Source organism: Echinops telfairi, unplaced genomic scaffold (genome assembly GCF_000313985.2).
Source record: "Echinops telfairi isolate 266 unplaced genomic scaffold, ASM31398v2 ScPeMD7_5592;HRSCAF=6446, whole genome shotgun sequence".
Lineage (NCBI taxonomy): Eukaryota > Metazoa > Chordata > Mammalia > Afrosoricida > Tenrecidae > Echinops > Echinops telfairi.
Genome location: NW_022109491.1, coordinates 26,792,459 through 26,813,225, shown reverse-complemented (window position 1 = coordinate 26,813,225; position 20,767 = coordinate 26,792,459). Strand labels below are relative to the sequence as shown.

General features: G+C 55.5%; 1 protein-coding gene across 1 annotated transcript; it reads left to right on the top strand.

The window, feature by feature from the left end:
* Nucleotides 1-585: 585 nt before the first annotated feature.
* SDCBP2 (syndecan binding protein 2) lies at nt 586-20,742 on the top strand. The gene is made up of 9 exons (XM_004697888.2): nt 586-658; nt 11,539-11,611; nt 12,217-12,286; nt 12,895-12,995; nt 15,990-16,148; nt 16,620-16,795; nt 16,879-17,050; nt 19,503-19,594; nt 19,788-20,742. Exons 2-9 carry the CDS (start codon nt 11,558-11,560, stop codon nt 19,840-19,842), a joined length of 879 nt encoding a protein of 292 aa, XP_004697945.1. The 5' UTR covers nt 586-658; nt 11,539-11,557; the 3' UTR covers nt 19,843-20,742.
* Nucleotides 20,743-20,767: the final 25 nt, after the last annotated feature.

Sequence of the window (20,767 nt, the reverse complement as noted above, 5' to 3'; positions counted from 1 at the left end):
TGTGTGTGTGTGTGTGTGTGTGGTGTGTGTGTGTGTGTGTGTGGTGTGTGTGTGTTTCCAGATTTCCGTGGACTTGATGGCTGTGTGTGTGTGTGTGTGTGTGTGTGTGTGTGTTTCCAGATTTCCCCTCTTGATGGCAGTGTGTGTGTGTGTGTGTGTGTGTGTGTTTCCAGATTTCCCCTCCATGAGCTTGTATGTGTGTGTGTGTGTGTTTCCAGATTTCCCCTCCATGAGCTTCTCAAGGATGGGTCCGTGGGAGGGGGAAGGCCGGGTTATAAGGTGTGGTCACTTTAGAGACCCTGGCTACTCATCAAACTGCCCTCCTGCCATGCCACTGCCTCCCCTGATTTCCTCACAAAAGACCAGTCAGTCTTGGTGTTTCACAGCAGCTACGTGCACCTCGAACCCCAGCTCCCAGTGGAGACAAGGCAGCACCCCTCCTTTGAGCCTGGCAGCCTGCCTGGCCACCCAGGCAGAGCCCTTACCAGGACGGCCAGCTATTCAAGGTGAGTCAGCTTGTCAGGGGCGGCACCACCCTGCCCAGAGCCGGCAGCCAGCCAGCAGGAACTCCAGCTGGGACAACAAGGGCCACCACCTTCTCGGGGAACACTCTCAGTGGTGGCCGGAGGACAGAGGTCGAGACACCACCTGGCCGCAGGTAAGCCCCGGCCCCTGGCCCCTGTGTGAGGTGGGGCTGGGATGGGTAGCCCACCCGCTCTCACCTTCTACTCTCCCTGCCTCTTCCCATGCTGAGCCCATTCCCTGTGTTTCACTCTGGGATCAGAGTCGGAAGTGGGGTTGCCTCTCTGACCCCTGCCCTAGGCTGGGCTAGAGGAATGTTGGTGTGGGGGGAGGAGGGGCATCTTCTCCCAGACCCTGTGGCGGCCTGGGATCCTATCCCTGCCCCAGGCAGTGCTCAGGAAGGGAGACCCGCTTTGTTTTTTGAAGGCCCTGGTTGTGGTCCTTCCTTCCTTCCTTCATGGTTCGAAGCTGCTTCTGCCAGCAGCAGCCCTGCTAACAAGGAAAATCCTCCTGGGGATTCCCAGTGCTTCTACAGTGAGTTTCGCCCCTAGAACCCTGGAGCCCCCACCCTCCCACCCCGCCCCAGTCAGGAGAGCTGAATGCAAGCAGAGACAGACAGAGCCACATACCAGGGTCTCTGAAAACGTGCTTAGGACCAACCATCCTGTTGGTGGGCACAGCACTGGCTGCCTCAGACACTAGCCCCAACCCATCATTCAGCCAGCACCCCCACTTCTCACCGGGACTCCTGCTGCCACTTGGCTGCCTTGTCTCTTGTCCACATCAGTCAGGAGGGGTCCCTGTGGGAAGGAATTGTCCCATCAGACCCTGTCACGTTACCCCAAAGCTCACAATTCATTCGGGAAAATGCCCACAGGGTCTGTCAGGGCTGGGCCTCTCCCCCTTCTCCGGACACCGGCCCCTCTCATCAGCTGGCTTCTCATCACTGGACAGCTGTTCTCTGAGAACCACAAGTCTGCGCCCACCTCAGCGCTGGGCAGTAGCTGTGCCCATTCCCCCCACCCAACTCCCCCTGTAGCTGGTGGTTCCATTAGACTTTGATGCCCAAATTGCCTGGATCTTAGTCCCCTCTTCCTGCCCTTGCAGGGCTCATTTATCTCCCCAGTGTGCCCCATCAGGCAACACGGCACAGACTGCCTTTCTTACCCACCCCAAGGCTAGGGGGTTTCCTTCAGTTTCCGACTACACTGCCGTCTCCATTTGTTGTGTGAATGGCCAGCTCACTGGCTGAGTGTCCGCCATGCGCCGGGTGCTGGGCTGAATGCTTGCCACACACTTTTCCCGCTTAAACTTGCATTGCGGCCCGGGTCGGCGTGGACAGAACAGACTGGTTCTTCAGTTTTACCTTCAGCACTGCCTACCTTGTTTTATGCCATCGACCACAATCCCCGCTCGGCGGCATCACTTCACCCACTTCCTCCCTGTGTTTCCTGTTTTCCTCCACCTCCTCCTCTAGCCCTTCTGAACTTCGTCCCTGGGCAAATGCTGCCCTTCTGATCTCTAACGGCTGGTTATCTAAGGCGAGTGTCACTGTTCCCCTACGGACCTGTCTATTGTTGGGCTGAAAACTGAGTCATGGGGGTGGGAGTAGTTCCAGGCCCAAGGGGCGACTAAGAGCCATAGTCTTGGGGGTCTCGCCAGTCTCTAGCCAATCAATAAGCCTGGTCCCTTTAATAATTTTGAGTTTGTTTCACACTTCCTCCCACTCTATCCAGGACTGTCTAACGCAATCCCTTTCAGGCAGTTGGTGGTGATAGGTGGGCACCATCTAGTTTTTCCGGTCTTGGGGGTCCTGAGGCTGATGTTCGAGTGGTCCACTGGACTGATCGATTCCATGGCCATATGTATAACTTAAAAAAATGTTCCTTTAAAAAAAAAAGTTCCTTTAATCCCCACCAATAACTCTGATGCAAGTATTGTTATGTCAGGTGACATAGGAAGTTATATGGTTCCAAATGGATTTGCTCCTGCTCTTCATAGGAGGCAGCCGGTCTCAACCTGGTCTTGCCTGTCTCCAAAGGCCAGCTCCTGGCCCTCCTGGCACATGTCTGCAGACATCAGCCTTCTTTGAAGCAGTCCACAGCTTTTCCTCAGCAGGAGAACAGCCCTGGCGGGAGGCGGAGCTAGTTGGGGGTAGCAACAGCCTCTTCCTCTTCCACTCACCGTCCTCCTGGGCTTATCTGCTCTTCCCAGAGCGGAGTGTTTCCTCGGACACTCTAACCCACGCTTCCATCTCACCGTCCTCCTGGGCTTATCTGCTCTTCCCAGAGCGGAGTGTTTCCTCGGACACTCTAACCCACGCTTCCATCCCGCATGCCTTCTTCCCAAGGATGGACGAGTTTTCTGCAGGAACGAGTGGGCGCCCCACGGCTGCGGCTCTTTGGAATGAAGCGTCCCCAAGCAGCGTTCTCATTTACTGGTCTGGGCCCAAGACCGGGGCTGCTGCAGACCCCCCACATCCCCCACAGTTGACCTCTGAGGGCCTGAGTGCCGGTTTGCTGTGGGTGTTGTTTTTGCTGAATGGAAACAACTGGCGCTCAGGGATGGGGATTCTGGAAAATTCTGGGAAAGAGGAAAATGCCTCTGGGGGCAAAAGTGTTTTATGTGGGTTCTTTTCCTTTTGGGAAGCCTTCTGTCGAGAACTGAGCAGACTGGCCCCAAGTCAGCCTGCAGCAGCCAGCCTTCCCGTCTGCCTCCTCAGGGCCCTGTGTTCATTCTTCCAAGGACTTTCCACGTCACCCACTGTGAGTGTCAGCAGGTGGGAGTCTGAAAAGAGGCTGTGACTTGCTTGGGGCTCAGTCTATGGTTCCACTTCTCCAGTGGCCACTGGACGCTTGCTGTGTGCAGACAGGGGGATTCAGGAAGGAGCTGCTTCCTGGCCTACATGGTGTGGGCATCCGGCAAACAAATACAGCACAAAGGAGATGCAAGCAGGAAACACAGGAGGCTCTGCTCTCAGCAGGCGCTCAGTAAACAAACGTTGGTGGAGGGAATGATGAAAGGGCAAAGACATGAGATGGCATCTGGGTTTAGTGTGGGGCTGCTAGCCACAAGGCTGGTGCTTCGACCCCTTCAGCTGTTCTGAGGGAGAAAGACGAGGCTGGCTGCTCCCGTACAGAGTCACAGCTTTGCAAACCTTGTGTGTGTGTGTGTGTGTATGTGTGTATGTGTGTGTGTGTGGTGGTGGGGGGGGAGGGCAGGCCTATAGGGTCACTATGAGACAGTAGACTGGTTGGCAGTGGGGTCTGGCAGTCTAGGGAAGGGGGACTTGTGGGAGGGTGTAGGCAGCACCAGATGAGCCAGGAGTGGGGCGGAGATATGGCTGGCATCTAAGTCACAGGGCACAGCTCCTGCCAAAGCATCAAGGCCAGTCGTTTGGCATGAATGAAGCACAGAGGAAAGAGGTGAGACTGGGGACCCTGCCAGGGACTCGTCACGGAACCCTGAGTGCTGAGGTAAAGTCTTGGACTGCTCCTGTGGGCAGAGCTCGGAGTGACTTCATGAGGCGGGCAAGGCTGGGGGGCTGAGGGGAGCTCCGGGATTGCTGGCTCAGGCCCTGGGGTGGATTGGGAGAGGCCACTGCAGAGAGGCTGCAGGGATGGGGAACTGCTAGAGCTGGGAGAGGGACCCGGGAAGCAGCTGGACTCTGAAGCCTGACCTCTCTCCCTCCCTGGCCTGGAGCACCCCACTTCTACCGGTTGCTGCCCTCCGTCTGCCACAGCCTGGGGCCTTCTGCCTTCCATCGGATGTCCTCGTGTTTCCCATGCACTCCTGCAAACCCATTGTCCCAAGTCCCTCTGACTAGCAGAGTCCGATTTCGCTGTGGGATGCGTCTAAGTCTCTTGCCTGGGCCCCAGGGGCCCAATGGCTCAGTCACGCTTGGCTTGGTTTCAGGGCTGAATCTGCCAGCATTTTCAGCTCAGCATGGATCGGGAATCAAGGGTCTTGCAAGGAATTTGGGGTAAAGGTGGGAGATGAACTAGAATGGGGGGCGGGGGGCGGGCAGCAAATAGAGGAAAGAAAACCTTTGACCAGAGGGACTGACACAGTACTGCACCGATGGCTCAAACATGAGAACACTTGTGAGAATGGCGCATGCACACAGGGTTGTTTTGAGCGGAGACAACTCACAACGACAGCGTGGGGGGAGGGGAGCCCTGGTAACATAGTGCACTAGGAGTTGGCTGCTCACCGCAAGGTCTATTGATCGAAACTACCAGCCACTTCGGGGGAGGATGACAAGGTTTTCTACTCCCTGTAAAGAGTTACCGCCTGGATCACGCTCAGGTGTAGTCCCACCCTGTCCTGCAGGGTGGCTATGAGTCAGAAACGACGAGGTAGCAGTGAGCGGAGAGGGGGGTTCGGGCACATCCGAGGCCGTAGTGGGGTGGAACTGAACCCAAACCAAACCCACAGCCAGGAGTCGCTTCACACCCTATATAAGGTTTCTGAGGCTTCGGGGTCGCAGACAGCCTCATCTTTCTCCGGGCGAGCAGCCAGTGCCTTTGAACCGCCGACGTTGCCATTGGCAGCCCAGTGCTTAGCCAAGCACCACAGCGCCCGCCACCAAGGCTTCTGTGAGGGGGCGAGGGGGCTTCGGGGAGGCAGACTAGGCGACGTTACCCTTCTCCCCTCGCGGCTGTTTCCTTCAGAACCGATCTGTTGGCGTGGGGCGGCTCCCGGGGTCATAAATGGCCCTGGGGGTAGGACCCCTTTCAAGCTCAGTTCCACCCGCGCGGGCTCCGCCTATCAAACACCCCTCAGCACACCCCCCCCCCCTTATCTGCTGCTTTGTTTGGTCCAGTTTCATGAACCCCGGTGCCAGCCACGGGCGTCTGGAGAAAAAGGGGGACACTCGGAGGACGGCAGCAACCCTCCTGGAGAGGCAGCCACAGAGCAGGGCGGCCGCCAGGGTCCCCACGATCCGCGGGCGTCCCGGGAGCCGCCCGCAGGTGCCTGCGGGAAGCACGGCCCTGCAGCTCGCTGCTCGCCTGCTCACCCGGAGCGGCCCAAGTTCCGTAGCCCATAGCAACCCGGAGGCGTCGCGTCCGGCGGGGGTCCCTGGGCTCTCCCAGAGGGGAAAAGGGGCGAGGGGGCACGTGTGGTTGTCAATTAAGGATCACTTACTGCGCGGCGTGACAAATGGGGAAACTGAGGCTGGGGTGGAGGAAGGCCTCGGCGGCGCTTGGAGTTTCTGTCTGGCTGCTCCCATTTCACAAAACACGAAGCAGCTGAAGCCCAGGGCAAGGGCGCACACCTGAGATCTACAGCCAAGGCGCTGGTGGCTGGCCTGAATTAAGGATTAGGATGATGGCCTGTATCAACGGCTCTCAACCTGGGGGTCGAAATACCTTTTCACAGGGGTCGCCTAATACATCCTGCATAGCAGATATTTACATGACGATTCATAACAGTAGCAAAATGACAGTGATGAAGTAGCAACGAAAATAATGTTATGGTTAGGGGTCACCACCACATGAGGAACTGTATGAAAGGGTCGCGGCATTAGGAAGGCTGAGAACCCTGGATATGATGAACCGGAAGGAGAGAAATGAACACCACAGTCAGTTGTCCTAAAGGGATTTGTGTTCTACACTGACGGGGAGCCCTGGAGCTAGTGGGTTTCAAGCTGGGAGGCACACTGCAGTCTGGTGTTCAGAAATGGAAAACGAGAAAACGATAAGGCTCTCTCATCCCTCAGAGAGTTACAGCCTTGGAAGCCCACGGGGGTAGTCAGTTCTACCTAGTCCTCCAGGGTCGCTATGAGTTGACCTTGACTGGATGGCCAGGAGGCTTTGTTTGGAGTTCTACCATGGACATGTGCAGTCACACCAGCAGCTCGCGCCTGCCTGCAATGAGTTTGTTTGAGTTTCACAGCACAGTCCTAACTGGGTTGTGTGAACGACCTGTATTTGATATGTTGAAGCAAAAGTTCGATCTATTTGCACACAAGCATGGAGTCACTGCGATGGCTGGTGAGCCATGCAAGCCAGGATTTCCGGAAATAGTCAACTAAACAGAGAATGCCGCTCCTGGATTTGCCTGGAGCCTGCATTCCTGGGTAATCCAGTGTCCTTTGGCACAAAGGAAGTCCCAGTGGATTTGTAAATCTAGTCAGTTTGAGAGTCAGGTAGCTGCAGGTTTTGTGTTTCAATGAAGTTCTGGGGGGGCACGAGAAAGCTGTGTAGCATGGGGGATAACTCTGGGGGACTGTTGTCACCAGAAGTCCAGATCCCACCTCTCTAAATACCTGTAGTGTCCCCTTCGGTCATGTGACACCAAAAGAGCCCATACCACTGCTGAGTCTGCCCTTGGGAAGCAGGGATCCATTAGTCATTCTGCCAACACACGACATGCTGGACCCTGCCTACGTGCTGGACCCTACACCCAGATATTAGTCATCTCTTATGATGCGTAGCTTGTCAATAAGGACAGGGTGGGGTTGGCACCTACAAGAGGACACAGCCCACTGGGAGGGGGACAGGGGACCAGAGGTGGCAGTGGTTCTGAGCCTCACAAGAGGACAGAAGGAGCAGCATATTGAGGCAGGTTCAGGGTGCCTGGCACACTGTCGATAGTCAATAAAGGTTGGGAATGAATAAGTAAATGATCATTGAGGACCCGGGGCATGTCTGCAGAAGGGGAGCTGCTCCCAGGATATCATGGACTGCAAGAGGGGAGTGCTTGCTTCCTGACACTACCAGCACCAGGTCAGGACTTAAAGGAGGAGGCTGGGGTGAATGGGTCTCCCAAACCCACTACCATTGATTGGTTCCAACTTACAATCCTATGGGACAGAGCAGAACGGTCCGAGAGGATTGCTAGGACGTCTTTCTCCTGAGGAGCAGCCTGTGGGTTCAAAGCACTGATCTTGAGGTTAGCAGCCCAATGCTAAACTTCCCGCACCCCTCACTGGGGCACCCCTCACTGGGGCACCTTGATCGTTCTTGGACGCAGAGAAAGGCTGGTGGTCTGAGCTGGGAGTGGCGTCTAGGAAGTGCATCTTGGATGCTCTGCTCTCCCAGAAACTATAACCACCAGCGCAGGGAGGGGAGGCAGGGGTGGCCTTACTTTCCTGTCTGTCATTTCTGCCTGGAACTGGCCACTGTCACTGAGGCCAACACCGCCAGGGAGTCTCAGTGGGGAAGGCTGGGACAGAGGGTCTCTTCCCTCAAGCTGAGTAAGGAGGGCTCAGTGGGAAGCTGCCCCCTAGTGGGGGTCGTTTCTGCCTTGAAGGCCAGACTGGGCCAAGGGGCTGGAGCTGGCAGCCTCTAGGAACCCAGCAGGCGGAGTAATCTGAGGAGCCCCCACCCCCACCCCACCTCGCCCCTCATTAAAGTCTTGGCAGAGAGTTCCCATGCATGATTTTTGCTCTTGTGTTGCCAAATATTTGGAGTGTTTTGTTCAATAAAAGCTGGAAAGAAAGGTATATTTTAAGAAATCTTTAAAACTTTTTATTATGAATTGAGTGGAGGTTGGTGAGATCATCAGGGTTGGTGAAAAACCACACACACACACACACACACACACACACACACACACACACACACTGCAAACCAGTGGCTCTCATGTTGATCCCCTGTGTGTCAGAATCAAGCTGTGCTCCACAGGGCTCTTGACGGCGAGTTTTTCAGAAGTATTTTGCCAGGCCTTTCTTCCAAGCCTTCTCGGGGTGGACGGACGCCAGCCTTTTGATTCACAGTCCAGCACTTAATGATTTCCATGGGGCAATGGGAGGGAGTACAAATCAAGGCAGGCTTCTTGCAAGCTTGAACATTACTAGGAGCTCACCAAGGGGGTTGCCAGTCGGGCTGTGAACCGCAAGGTCAACCATTCAAACCCACCAGCCAGTTTAGAGGAGAAAGATGAGGCTTTCTAGTCCCATAAAGATTGAGTCTCAGAAACCCACAGGGGCAGGTCTCCGCTGTCCTATAAGGTTGCTGTGGGTCAGCACTGACTCCGTGGCAGTGGGTTTGTTTGTGAGTGAGGACCAGCCAAGCACTGGGGAGGGGATGGACGGGGGTGGGGTGGTGGTGGTGGGGGGCAAGGAGAGGATTGTGGCTGCTAACCAAAAGGTCTGCCACTCAAACCGACCCACTGTGCTTCTGTCAAGATCACAGCCGAGGGAACCTTCTGGGGCAGGCGGACTCTGCTCTATCAGGTTTCTCTGAGTCAGAACCAACATGACGGCATACATACAACATGGAACGGAGTGTACTCAGCCAGCGGGAGCAGCACATCCGGGGTTGGAGAAGCCCGTGACATGGATGGAGGCTATGAGGACCACCCAGGGGGTGCCAGCACAAGGCGGTCTTCGTGGAGGAGGCACCAGCGCACATGGGAACCGGGCGCCAGGACATCAGCTGTGACTCAACTAAGCTGCTTACGCTCAGCCTGGGACCACCAGAGCTTTCTGTTTTGTTGTTGCTGTTTCTCCTAGAGGGGCAGGAAATCTAAATGGTTAAATCCAGTACCCCGAATCTGGCAAGTTAAACTCAATGTGAACATTTAAAACACTCCATGCTGTCCTAAAATGTTCACACCAGGCCCATGAGCCACCAGCTCCACGGAGGCCGAATGGGGACTAGATTCGGAGGGCAGCGGGGCTGTAAGCAGGGGCAGGGAGTCCTGCTTTGTGCGGAAAGGGCCAGGTGGTTGTTTGTGGGAGAACAGCATGGGATGGGAGGGGTGAGAGATGGTCTGGGCTGTATATCACCCTGGGGTGGGGTGGGATACCTGGACGATGGGATTTGAGGCTTGAAAGGATGGTTCTTGGAGGAGACCAAGGGTCATGTCACAGGGCACAGGGAGGAGGAGCAGTGATGGAAGAGGTAGCCTGAGCCCTGAGGGTCACTTGGGAGGTGGCCAGGGGACTGAACGTGAGTGGGGCTGGAGTAACATCGCCCTCACGCAGTCCACTCAGCCCTGTGAGCCAACACCAGGTGTTGTTTTATTGTGTATGGCTGTCCCGTGAGGGCCTGGCTGGGGGCCCAATGGGGGTCAGTGGGACTCCTCTGCCCCCACAAATCCACAATCTGGTTGGGGAGGCAGCCAAGGATGATGGAAGAGCCCCAGTGGGAAGGCTGGCCCTGAGCTTGTCCCAATGGGTGGACCGTGAACCCATTCTCTGGGGAGCCAGGGTGGGCCTGTCTGGGGGACCTGGAGGATGATGAGGAGATGGGGGTAGGATATTCAGTTGGGGTGGCCAGGGCCAGAGATATGACAGCAGCCATGGGTTAGTGAGCAGACAGGAAGGGATCCAGCAATACAAACTGCTCCTTCCCAGGATTCATCTGGAAGGAAATGGCCACCGGTTCACATGCCTCCCACACCTTCGGATTCTTCCAGGCACAGTCAGGAGGTGTTTCGTATGTGGGTGGCAGCCCTCCCCTTTGTCCCTTCTCCTGTGGAGCAGTGCTCTGTTGGGGGCTGAAATTCTGCTGCTGTTTGTGTCCAGTGTCAAGAATCCCCATTGGTCTCTCTTACTACTTACTGTATATACTCGAATATAAGCTGACCCGAAAATCAGCTGAGGCACCTAATTTTACCACAAAAACTGCATTAAAATGTGCTGAAAAACTCGGCTTAATCACGAGTGTGTACGGTACTTCTCCAAGACCAACAGTCGTAAGTGAGCCTGGAACTGCGGGGTGGACAGTAAGCGCTCAGGAGCCCAGAGGTGACGAGGGTGATGGGGCTGCAGGTGGGGGAGGAATTGGAAAGTACTTGCCTGCCTTGCTGGGACTGGATTCTGGGCTGTTGGGGGACGATGCTATGCAAACTGTTAACATAAGGCCTGGTCTACAACAGGTGCCCAGCCTGCACCTGGGTGGGATTTAGGTCTTGAGGGATCAGCTCAGATGCTCTGTTTCTTGTTGTTGTTGTTGTTGTTAAGTGCCATTGAGTTGTTTCTACCCATGACTACTCTCTCTGCACAACAGAATGAAACACTGCCCGGTCCTGGCCCAGCCTCACAATGGTTCCTGTGCTTGAGCCCGTGTGCTAGCTGCTGTGCCCATTCATCTCTTTGAGAGTCATCCTCTTTTTCACTGCTCCTCTATTTTACCAAACGTGATGTCTTTCTCCAGCGACGGGTCTGTCCTGACAACGTGTCCACAGTCCGTGAGACAGAGTCTCAGTCTCCTTGCCGCTAAGGAGCATTCTGGCTGTGCTTCTTCCAAGACAGGTTGGCTTGTTCTTTGGACAGCCCCTGTCCTTTCCATCTTCTTCCCGGCACCATCATTCAAACGCATCGACTCTTCTTTGGTCTTTCTTATCCAACGTCCAACTTTCTTCTTTTTAATCGTTTTATTAGGGGCTCATACAACTCTTATCACAATCCATACATACATCAATTGTGTAAAGCGCATTTGTACATTCATTGTCCTCATCATTCTCAAAACATTTGCTCTCCACTTAAGCCCCTGGCATCAGGTCCTCATTCCACCCCCCTCCCTCCCCGCTCCCCACTTCCTCATGAGCCCTTGATAGTTTATAAATTATTATTTTGTCACATCTTGCCCTGTCCGACGTCTCCCTTCACCCACTTTTCCAACTTTCACATGCATAGCAGTCAACTGGAAATCCCATGGCTTGGGTCCGGTGCATCCTTGTCCTCAGAGTAACCCCATTGTCTTCCAACACTCTGAAGAGGTCTCGTGCAGCCCACTGACCCAATGCAACGTGCTCTCTGATGTCTTGACTCCTGCTTCCACGGGCCTGGATAGTGGAAGACCCTCTCACTTGCCTGTGGGAAACATGGCAGGTTCATGGGCCTGCTTTTCATGGCCAAGGGTTCCTGAGGGATGCCTGCCCTGGGTCTGATGGAGTTGTGGTGGTGGACTCTTGCCATGGTGGTGACCTTGGGCTTGGGACGCAAACAAGACTTTGATGCAAATCCCAGTTGGAACTTGAGACCTTTTCACTTATAAAATGGGGACACTGATCCCTTCTGGCTATTTGATTCCTCACTCCTCATTCTCCGTGGCTCTTCAGGGGGTCCCAAGGAGCAGCCATGTCCACCCTGTACCCATCTCTGGAGGACCTGAAGGTAGACCAGGCCATTCAGGTAAGGCCACCCACAAACCTGTGCCACCCTCTCTCAGCACTCTGCTAGAATACCTAAGGGAGCCTTGGAAAGAGGCTGAAGCCATGTTCCTTGGCGCCAGGCCTGTGTGTGGAGGAGCTGTCCCAAGGCCAGGCAGGAGCCACAGCAGGGCCAGGAAGACCAATGGTCACAGTCCTTGCTGTCAGGCACCTCTCTGTCCAGTGTGGCCTAGTGCTTCCTCCCTCCCAATGCTCACTGGACCCCACCCTCCATGGCCTGCCTTCAGGGCAAGCCAGTGGTGCTGGGATGGAGTCTGATCAGCTGCCAGAGCCCCTTCTACTTTTTGTCCCCCTACTTTTTGGGTCAAGTGGACATCGAAAATTTGGAACTTGACAACAGCGAGTTTGGCTGGGAGACAGAACTCCAAGTTTCGGCAGCCCCGGGGAGTAAGAGGGTTATGGCATGTGGTGAGCCATGGGCCCCCCAAAACATGTCTGCCTGCAGAGGTCAGACTTCACACATAGCCTAGAGGGGTTGTGGCACCTAGACCCCCACCTCAGGGAGCCCCAGGATCAAGGAGACTTGGAATCCAGTACAACTGACCAGTACTTTCCAACGTTCCCCAGGCTCAGGCTGCATCTATGCCCACAATGCCTGCCCTGCCAGCCCAGGAGGCAGCCATGCCCCAGCCTCCAGGTGAGTGCCCGGGTGATGTTCAGGGCTGAGACGGCTTGGACTCAAGTCCTTTGAGGATAGAAGGCACCAAAGCTGGGGGGTGGGGGGTGGGGTTGGGGGGCTGGCCAAGGACTCACCATGGTTGGGGGAGAGGATTCAGGCTTCCCCTCTTGTCTCCCTCCCCCAGTGCCTGGTAAACTCCTATGCATCCTTCTGAACCCAACCCAGAAAGCCAGGGAGCCCATAGCTTCTTCACGAACTGGCCCCAGCATGGCTGCTGTGTGAGCACCCTAGTGATTTGAGTCACCCCAAGGCATCATGCCACTGGAGACACAGTCTCATGTGACCCCAGGAGTGACATGTCACAGTGGTCAGGGGGAACTGGTACTGGTACTGGGATTGGAGTATTGTAATGCTTTCACACTGGGCTGCTAACCACAAAGTCAGCAGTTTGAAACAGCCAGCCACTCCTTGGGAGAAAGACGAGGTTTTCTGCTCCTGTAAAGAGTTATCGTCTCAGAAACGCACAGGGGCTGTTCTACTCTGTCCTGTGGGGTCTCTATGCAAATGAGGCCCACAGTCTCGGTGAGCGAGTAACTCCTTCTCCCATCTCTTTCCTCCCCCATCAGTTCTGTATCCCAACCTGGCAGAACTGGGAAGCTACATGGGGCTTTCCCTCTCCAGCCAAGAAGTTCAGCAGAACCTGCCTCTGATCCCAGCAGGGAGCGATGTACGTATTTGTCTCCGGCCTCCTGGGGCCAGTGCCCCTCACCTTCCTCCTTCCTGGCCCTGCCATTTCCAGCTTCCTTTCCTTTGAGCTGGGACGCCCTCCGTCCCCAGCAGTCTGTGGCTCCGCTTCGTTCTCATTTCTTAAGTAGCGTTTTAATAACATTTATTGCATTTTGGGTTCAGGGTCCCATTCAGTAATGGCTACAAAAACCGCTCAGTGACCTGGGTTTGAAGGCGGGAATTGATGTCTACGGCTGGTTCTGCTTTGGTGAGCTCAGCCTCAGACCGGCATGCACAGGAATCAATACACACACACACACACACACACACACACACACACACACACGAGGTTAAGTCCAAAAGTCTTGGTACTAGGGTTCCAATTCATACATGCAAAGGTTTATTCCTAACAAAACCTATCTCCGGGATCAGTGCATGCCTACAGACAACTTCTCTCAGTAAAGCCTGTGTCTTAGTTTCCTACAAAACAAAACAAAACAAAACAAAATCTCTGCCATCAAGTCGATTTGGACCCCCTGGAGGTGTAGTGGTTATGTGTCGGGCTGCTAGCTGCACAGTTGGCAGTTCAAAACCACCAGTCACTCCTCTGGAGAAAGACGGAGCTTTCTACTCCCGTAAAGAGTTACAGTCTCAGACACTCACAGGGGCCGTTTGACCCTGTCCGGTAGGGTCACCGTGAGTTAGTCTCATTCGAGTGTCTTTGAGGAAAAGGTCCAATCAAAACAGTCACTTCCCATAGGGATCAGCTGGGCCCATTCACTCCAAGGTAAAGAGGTCAGCTAGAAGGTTGTGGTGACTGTCCGAAGGACTATGGGGGCTTATTAGGAAGCAGCTCTACAGAAATTGAAGACTGTGTTGATGAGAAAGGGCCAGGAAAAGCTGCAGTGAGGAAATTAGTTTCCACCACGAAGAAACACCTGCTCACTCTTGGAGGGCGCCGAGGGCTGCCCTGTGAGAATTTCCCCGGGAATCTTTACCCCATCCACCCTCCAGCCCTGATTGCACCCTTTCTAATTCCTTTTTATTCCCCAAACCCAAACCAGCTTGCCATTTTGATGTGGTGTGAACCAAAGAGCACAGCGCTCTCCAGGGAAAGGGCTGAGTGGGACACATCATCTCCAGGAGATGCTTAGAGACCCAGAGCAATGTTGCCCATCGTGAGCGCTACTTCTCCCTGGAGGGTGCTGGAATTATCCAAGGGAGGCCAGAAAAAGCAGATAGCTACACCTTTTCCTGGATTAGGGGATATCGCACAAAGGTTTTTAATACCCAGGATGGTGCTGAGTACTTTTTCCCCCTTTCTTCCTCAAAAGGGGATGGTAGACCAGTAAGTTCTAGAACCTAGCTGGAAGATACGTTGATTCATTTAATAGTTCCACAATTTCCTTAGTACAGTGGTCTAAGACTTTATAGCAATACTTTTTGACTCACTCTCTTATGTATGCAAATATACATAAAACGTGAGAGAATCTCCGTTTTTGTTTGTTAAATCCATCTGCTGTAAAAAAAATCCATCTGTTGTAGTCTATAACAGCAGTACTAAGAAAGAGGCTGGAAGTTCAGAGCGTTGCCTCTTGGGACAGATTCTCTCTCTCTCCCTCTCTCTCTGTCAGCTTTACAGAAAGGTCTTTGTCTCATCTCCTACCAACATCCATGGGTTCAGACTTCCTTGAAGATCTCCACGTGTCTCGGGACAGTCTTCCCCTGGGTCTAGGAGGTTCTCAGCACTCGGACCCTGGGTCCACAGGACACTCTCTGCTCCGGTTCTTCTTTCCTGGTCATCAGGTCTCCTTTTCTGTTCACTTTCATCTCTCTTAAGACTTAAGGTGACGCAGGCCAAATTTCAGGGACGCATGTATTTTGTGGAGGACACAATTCAACCCATGACAACTCTCTTGTATTCTTGATCCAGTTTCCCACAATGGTTACATTTTACATAACTATAGTATTATATCAAATGTAACAATTCTCACTGATACAATGTGTATGTATAGCTGTCATCTTATCACTCCTACAGATTCTGTGTAAACATCGCAAGTTACAGAAGTATCCTTTCAAACCAAAGGTCTGTCCCATATCACCTTTTTATAGTCATTCCCATGCACACCCTTAATCCTAACAATCATTCATCTGTTTTCCCATCTCAATGTAGTCATTTCAGAATGTTATATTAGGGGAGCTCTGTGTTATACAGCGTGTGACATACGTGACCTTTTGTAATTGGCTGCCCCCAGGGGGTGGAGTTTCAGTATAATGCTCTTATGACTAGCCCAGCTGTGACATGCGCCCATAGTTCCTTCCTTTATCATGCTGAGTGGAGTTCCTTGATATGGCTGTCCTCCAAAACTGTAAACAGTTTGTTTAACCAGTGGAGTGATCTTGTGCCTGCTTCCAGGAGCCCTAGTGGTGTAGTGGTTACATGCTGGGCTGTGATCTGCAAGGTCGGCAGTTTGAAACCACCTAGCTGCTCTGTGAGAGAAAGGAGGCTTTCTACTCTCAGAAAGACCTTACAGTCTCAGAAACCCACAGAGGCAGTTCTGCCCTGTCCTGTAGGGGTTGACTGGATGGCAGGGAGGTTTTGTTGTTGTTGCCGGCTTTTAGCCTATTACAGATAAAAGTCTTATGAGTGCTCATGCACGGTTTTTTTTTTTTTTTTTTTTTGACATTACGTTTTCATTTCTCCGGAATAAATGCCCAAGAGTGCAATTTCAGGTCATAGGATAAGTGAACTTTTTAGCGTTTTAAAGAAAACTGCTAAACGGTATTTTCCGGAGTGGTTATTTCTAGGGGTGTGAACTTTGCTGCCTCCTCGTGACCGTTTGAAGCGACGTTCCCTTTGGAACTTTGGTGCGGTGATGGGTGGTGTGGGTGGTGTGGGTGGCGGGCGATGGGGGAGAGGGTCCTCTCCACGCCTCCTCGCTCCCTCCGGGCGGCCTCTGCGGCCTGTCGCTGACCCTGTCGCACTGCTCCGCAGACGGTGGCCTCGGGCCCGTCGCCAGGTCTGGTGGTGGCGCCGGTGACGGGGGACAGCCTGGGCGTGCGGCGCGCGGAGATTAAGCCCGGGGTGCGCGAGGTCCACCTGTGCAAGGACGAACGCGGCAAGACCGGGCTGCGGCTGCGGGCCATCGACAAGGTGCGGCTGGGCCAGCGGGGCAGGAGGGCTCCAGGGGGACACAGAGCCTGCAGCATGGCGGGTGTGGGGGAGCCCGGGGGGGACCCGAGCCCAGGCGCTTCCTCTCGATCTCGGTGCCCTCAAGGCCCAGGCCGGGCGCTGGGTGGCAGCGGGACGCCTCGGTGGGCTTCTGTCCACCGAGGAGCTCCTGCGGACGTACGGGCCGGGGAGCGGTTGGGAGAGGCGGGGCTGGGGACGCAGCCGCCCGCCGGTGTGGACGCCGTTCTACAGCGCCCCCTCGCGGCGCGGCGGAGCGTGCCCTTTCCCGGAGGCAGCGTGGCCTTGGTCCCCGGCACGCCTCGAGAGCCGGGAGGAAAGAGTGCAGCTAGCTGGACGCTGCACTGGGGTCCGGGCGGGGCTTGGGGCGGGGGCGCTGCAAAAGCCAGGGAGGGGCCAGGGCTGATCCCGGTCTGCATCCCGTCCGTCCTGTAGGGCCTCTTTGTGCAGCTGGTCCAGGCCAACACCCCCGCGTCCCTCGTGGGGCTGCGCTTCGGGGACCAGATCCTGCAGATTGACGGGCGCGACTGCGCCGGCTGGAGCACCGACAAAGCCCACCGGGCGGTGAAGAAGGCGTCGGCCGAGAAGATCGTCATGGTGGTTCGCGACAGGTGAGCAGCCAGCCCCCCACTCCCACTTCCCCCATCCACTAGTACCCAGTGCCAGCCCAGCTCACTGCCCAGCGCTCTCTCAGGCCGTTCCAGCGGACTGTCACCATGCACAAGGACAGCGCGGGCCACGTCGGCTTCATCCTGAAGAAGGGGAAGGTGGTCTCCGTGGTCAAGGGGAGCTCGGCAGCCCGCAACGGGCTCCTCACCAACCACTACATCTGCGAGGTCAACGGGCAGAATGTCATTGGGTTGAAGGTAGGCGCCCGCCAGGGTCTCTGGGCGGGGACTGGGGGCGGGGTCAAGTCCCTGGGGGCCCCCAAGCCTCCGAGCCCCAGCTTCCTCATCCTGGGAAGATCCAGTGGGGCGATGGGCGTGGAGCTCGGGCACAGTTGGCAGGCTCCCAGCCAGCGCTCAGAAGATAGTCACAGCTGTCATCAAATGGCTGAGGCAAATGGTTGATGGGCTAGGCTGCTACCCGAAAGGTTAGAGACTCAAGTTTACCTCCAGGGAGGGCCCACTTCTGAAAACCGTTCGGACCACAGCCCTACATTGATTTTCATGGGCTGTCACCAGTGAACGTCAACCCCATGGCAATTGGTCTTACTATTACTTCCACAAGGAGGCCAGAGGAGTGATAGCAGGAGTGGGGACGATGGTGTTTGTAAGCACATGGCCACCCAGGTGGGGACCCAGGGACCCAGGTGGCACTTCTGCTAGCGCGATCAGCCAATTGTTATCCAAGAGCCCATCTCAGACCTGTGGTCTTTTTTTCAAGGGAGATGTGTGGGGTGAGTCCTTTTTGTAACATACAAGAAGGAATGCATCCCTTGGGCCAGTGCTGTGCACGTGGACAGGAAAGGGTGCCTGTGGGATGACTCCGTGACACGGCTGCCTCTGGGACCACGGAGGAAGGACGAGTTCCGGGGTCTCCGGTCAAGTCCCTGGGGGCCCCAAGTCCCTGGGACTTCCCAAGGCGCTTAAAGGAACTGCAGGTCATTATCCTAGTCGGACTTTAGGCTGAGCATCAGTCTAGGCTGTGGCCCTCCACAGTGGGCACAGTCCCCTAGGCCAGCCAGACCTCCCTTCAACCGAGGGCCACCACCACCGCCCATTCCTGTCACGCGGTCTGATGCTCCGTGCTTGTCAGTCTCCCCCGCCCTCCTGGTGCCACACAGCCATTCTGATGATGTCTTAAGGATTGCTCTTGGCATTCTCTCTCATGGGAGGGTGTGTGTGTGTGTGTGTGTGTGGCAAACATGACAATCCCAAGGGTACCTGTGGTGCTCACACAGACACAGTAGGAACCGTGCAGGCAGCCCCTCCCTGACTTACCAAGAACCACGGGGACCACCACCAGTGTTGTAGCTGGTGCCCTACATCTCGTTCATCATTCCAGGGGGGAGGAGGGTGAAAGGGGGGGGGGCACTTCAGAAAGTTCGAGGACACATGAAATGAAAAGAGAATGGAAATTTCCTATCCTTAAGTTCTTAGGTCATGTTTCCAAGGCCCAAAGACAAACCGCGACCGGCTTTATAAAGATACTGATAATAAAAGGCAAAGAGTCATGGGGGGAGGGGGGAAGAGATATCCAGTTGACGCCAGAACCAACTTCCAATGGAGTTGAGGCAATGGAGCCCCCTCGGAAGTAGCTGGACTTTCCTGATCCAGGGAGTTCCCTTCTTGGGGTCCCTCGCTGTCCTGGGGCAATCAGTCTCATACAGGCTGCAGGCGCTGCCATCCTCCCTACTGACTCCGACCAAGCCATGATGCTGTGAGATCCTTCGGGACTGGCCTATTCCTGGTCCTGGGTGGCTCCAGACAGCAATGCCGCTTGAGTTGCTTCATTTTTGCAAAGTGCACTTCGCCATCCCCTCCCGTGGCTACCACCAGGCCTGTTCAGCCCATCTTCTCCCACGCAATTTGTAAAAACCAAGAAAACACACAGCCAAGTTTGATGCATGCAGGGGCTTCCAAAAGTGTGCTGGAAAATTCCACTATCATTTTAAAGCCCCTCCATAGGGTAAAGGTCCCTCTCCCCATTGCTGTCACACTGCTGTCACACCACCGTCTCCTAGGGACCCTGTAGGGGAGGGCAGGGAGCTGTCCCACAGCAGTTCTGAGGCTGTACCCCAATAGAAGACGGCCTCATCTCTCTCCCAAGGAGCAGTTGGTGCATTTGAGCCACTGACCTCGTGGTTAGCAACGGGGCCCTTTAGCCACTGTGCCACCAGGGGGTCCTCAGGCTCATCTGTGGCTGAGTGTTAGTGTTTGGATGCTGACACACTTGGCTGAGAGTCAGAGTTCCTTGTTTCTGCAGGCTTCTCTCCTGGGAGGCCTGGCCCAGGTGGGTGGGGGCCTCGTGTCTCCTGTGGGGGCCAGACCTGAGTGTGACCAGGGCCAAGGGAGCTGGGGTAGACAGTGAGGGCCGAGTGAAGCTCCAGGAATCCATAGTGGCAAGGTGGTGACCATCAGTTGAGTGTCAGCCCGTCCAAAGGCCTCCTGCAACTGGCCTGCAAGGTAAGGGGGGGAAGGGGGTAGTGACCCAGGGTTGATGCTCTTGCTCAGCCAATGCCTCTCTTGGGAGTCTGCTAGGGCCCCTTCCCTGGCAGGCTCAGGACTGAGGCCACCTTGCCTCCCTAGTCAGGTGCCAGTTGCCATCCCCCCAGTGGTGGTCACCCTGAATGACCACTACCCGCCTCCTTCCCAGGACAAAGAGACCACAGAGATCCTGGCCGCGGCGGGGGACGTCATCACGCTGACCATCATCCCCACTGTGATCTACGAGCACATGGTCAGAAAGTAAGTCTGCACCCTCCCAGCCCTGCCCCCGGCCCCCTCCCGGCTTCCCAGGCCACATCCGGTTTGGTTCGGAGCGGGTCTGCTTCTGTGAAACTGAGACTCCCTCTCACAGGCCCAGCTTGCCCTTGGCCTCTCCCTTGCCCCTGGGGAGAAGTCATTGTCAGAGCTGACCGCTGTGTTGTCTGCTCTTCAGATTGTCCCCGACCCTGCTCCAGCACACCATGGACCACTCCATTCCAGACGTCTGAGGCCACGAGGACAACTCGGGCCACTCAGCCCTTCCCCTCCCCCATACTGCTGGAAAGGGTAGTGTCCTGGGGTAGCAGGGTGCTGCTGGTCCTCTGCCTGGTGGGAGGGATGCCTGGGGGTGGCTCCTGCCTAAGGGACGGGGGTGTTCCTGACAAGGGATCCGTGGATTTGTCATTTGCACACAGAGGCCACCTTGGAGCCTCCGGACTCTTAACTGGACGAAGGCGGGGCAGGGCCTACTGAGGCGGCTTCTCTGTGCTTGTCGAAATGCTGGCCACTCTTCGGGCTGGCCCAACGCTGTTTCAGCAGGCCACGTTCAGACCCCTTACCTCCACCAGCGCAGCCGTTTGAGAGAGAACTGGGATACATTTGCTGTGAGAATGTCTCTCTGTCCCAAACGCACTATCTACAGTTAGACTTCTTGACTGTCCATGGAGTAAAGATTTGATGTGAAGTCACACCCCTTCCTCAGAGGCCATCCTTGGTCCCAGGACACGTCCCGAGGCTGACAGGCGGCCAGATGAAGGTCTCTCTCTGCGTTTCCAGCCTGGGGTTTGCAGAGGCAGCAGGGCTGGCGTGGGAGCCCGGCTGTGCAGCCCCCTCGTGCTGAATGACAGTGACCTCGGGCTGTTTCTGTGCCTGCAAAAGGGGTGGGGGAGCATGCCCTGGGCCAGGAAGAAACGCCACAATCCTGAAGTGCCCAGCGGGACTGGCTCTCGGTGGGTGAGGGGAGGCAGGTCACCCTCCCAAGAACAGTGTGAGCTTTGGTCCCGCTCAGCTGTGTGGCAGAGCTGTGCACAGCACTCAGCAGCTGGTCACCTGGAGGGAGCGCTGCCCCTAGGGCTGTTCTGTGGATGCCCTGAGGAAAGACCTCCCCGCCCTCCCCGCCCCCCAAACCAACCAACCAACCAACCAACCAACCAA

Coding starts and splice junctions, on each gene's coding strand:
- SDCBP2 (XM_004697888.2), top strand. CDS start 11,558: ATGTCCACCCTGTACCCATCTCTGGAGGACCTGAAGGTAGACCAGGCC. Junction 11,612..12,216: donor AGGTAGACCAGGCCATTCAG/GTAAGGCCACCC, acceptor AACGTTCCCCAG/GCTCAGGCTGCATCTATGCC. Junction 17,051..19,502: donor AGAATGTCATTGGGTTGAAG/GTAGGCGCCCGC, acceptor CCTCCTTCCCAG/GACAAAGAGACCACAGAGAT.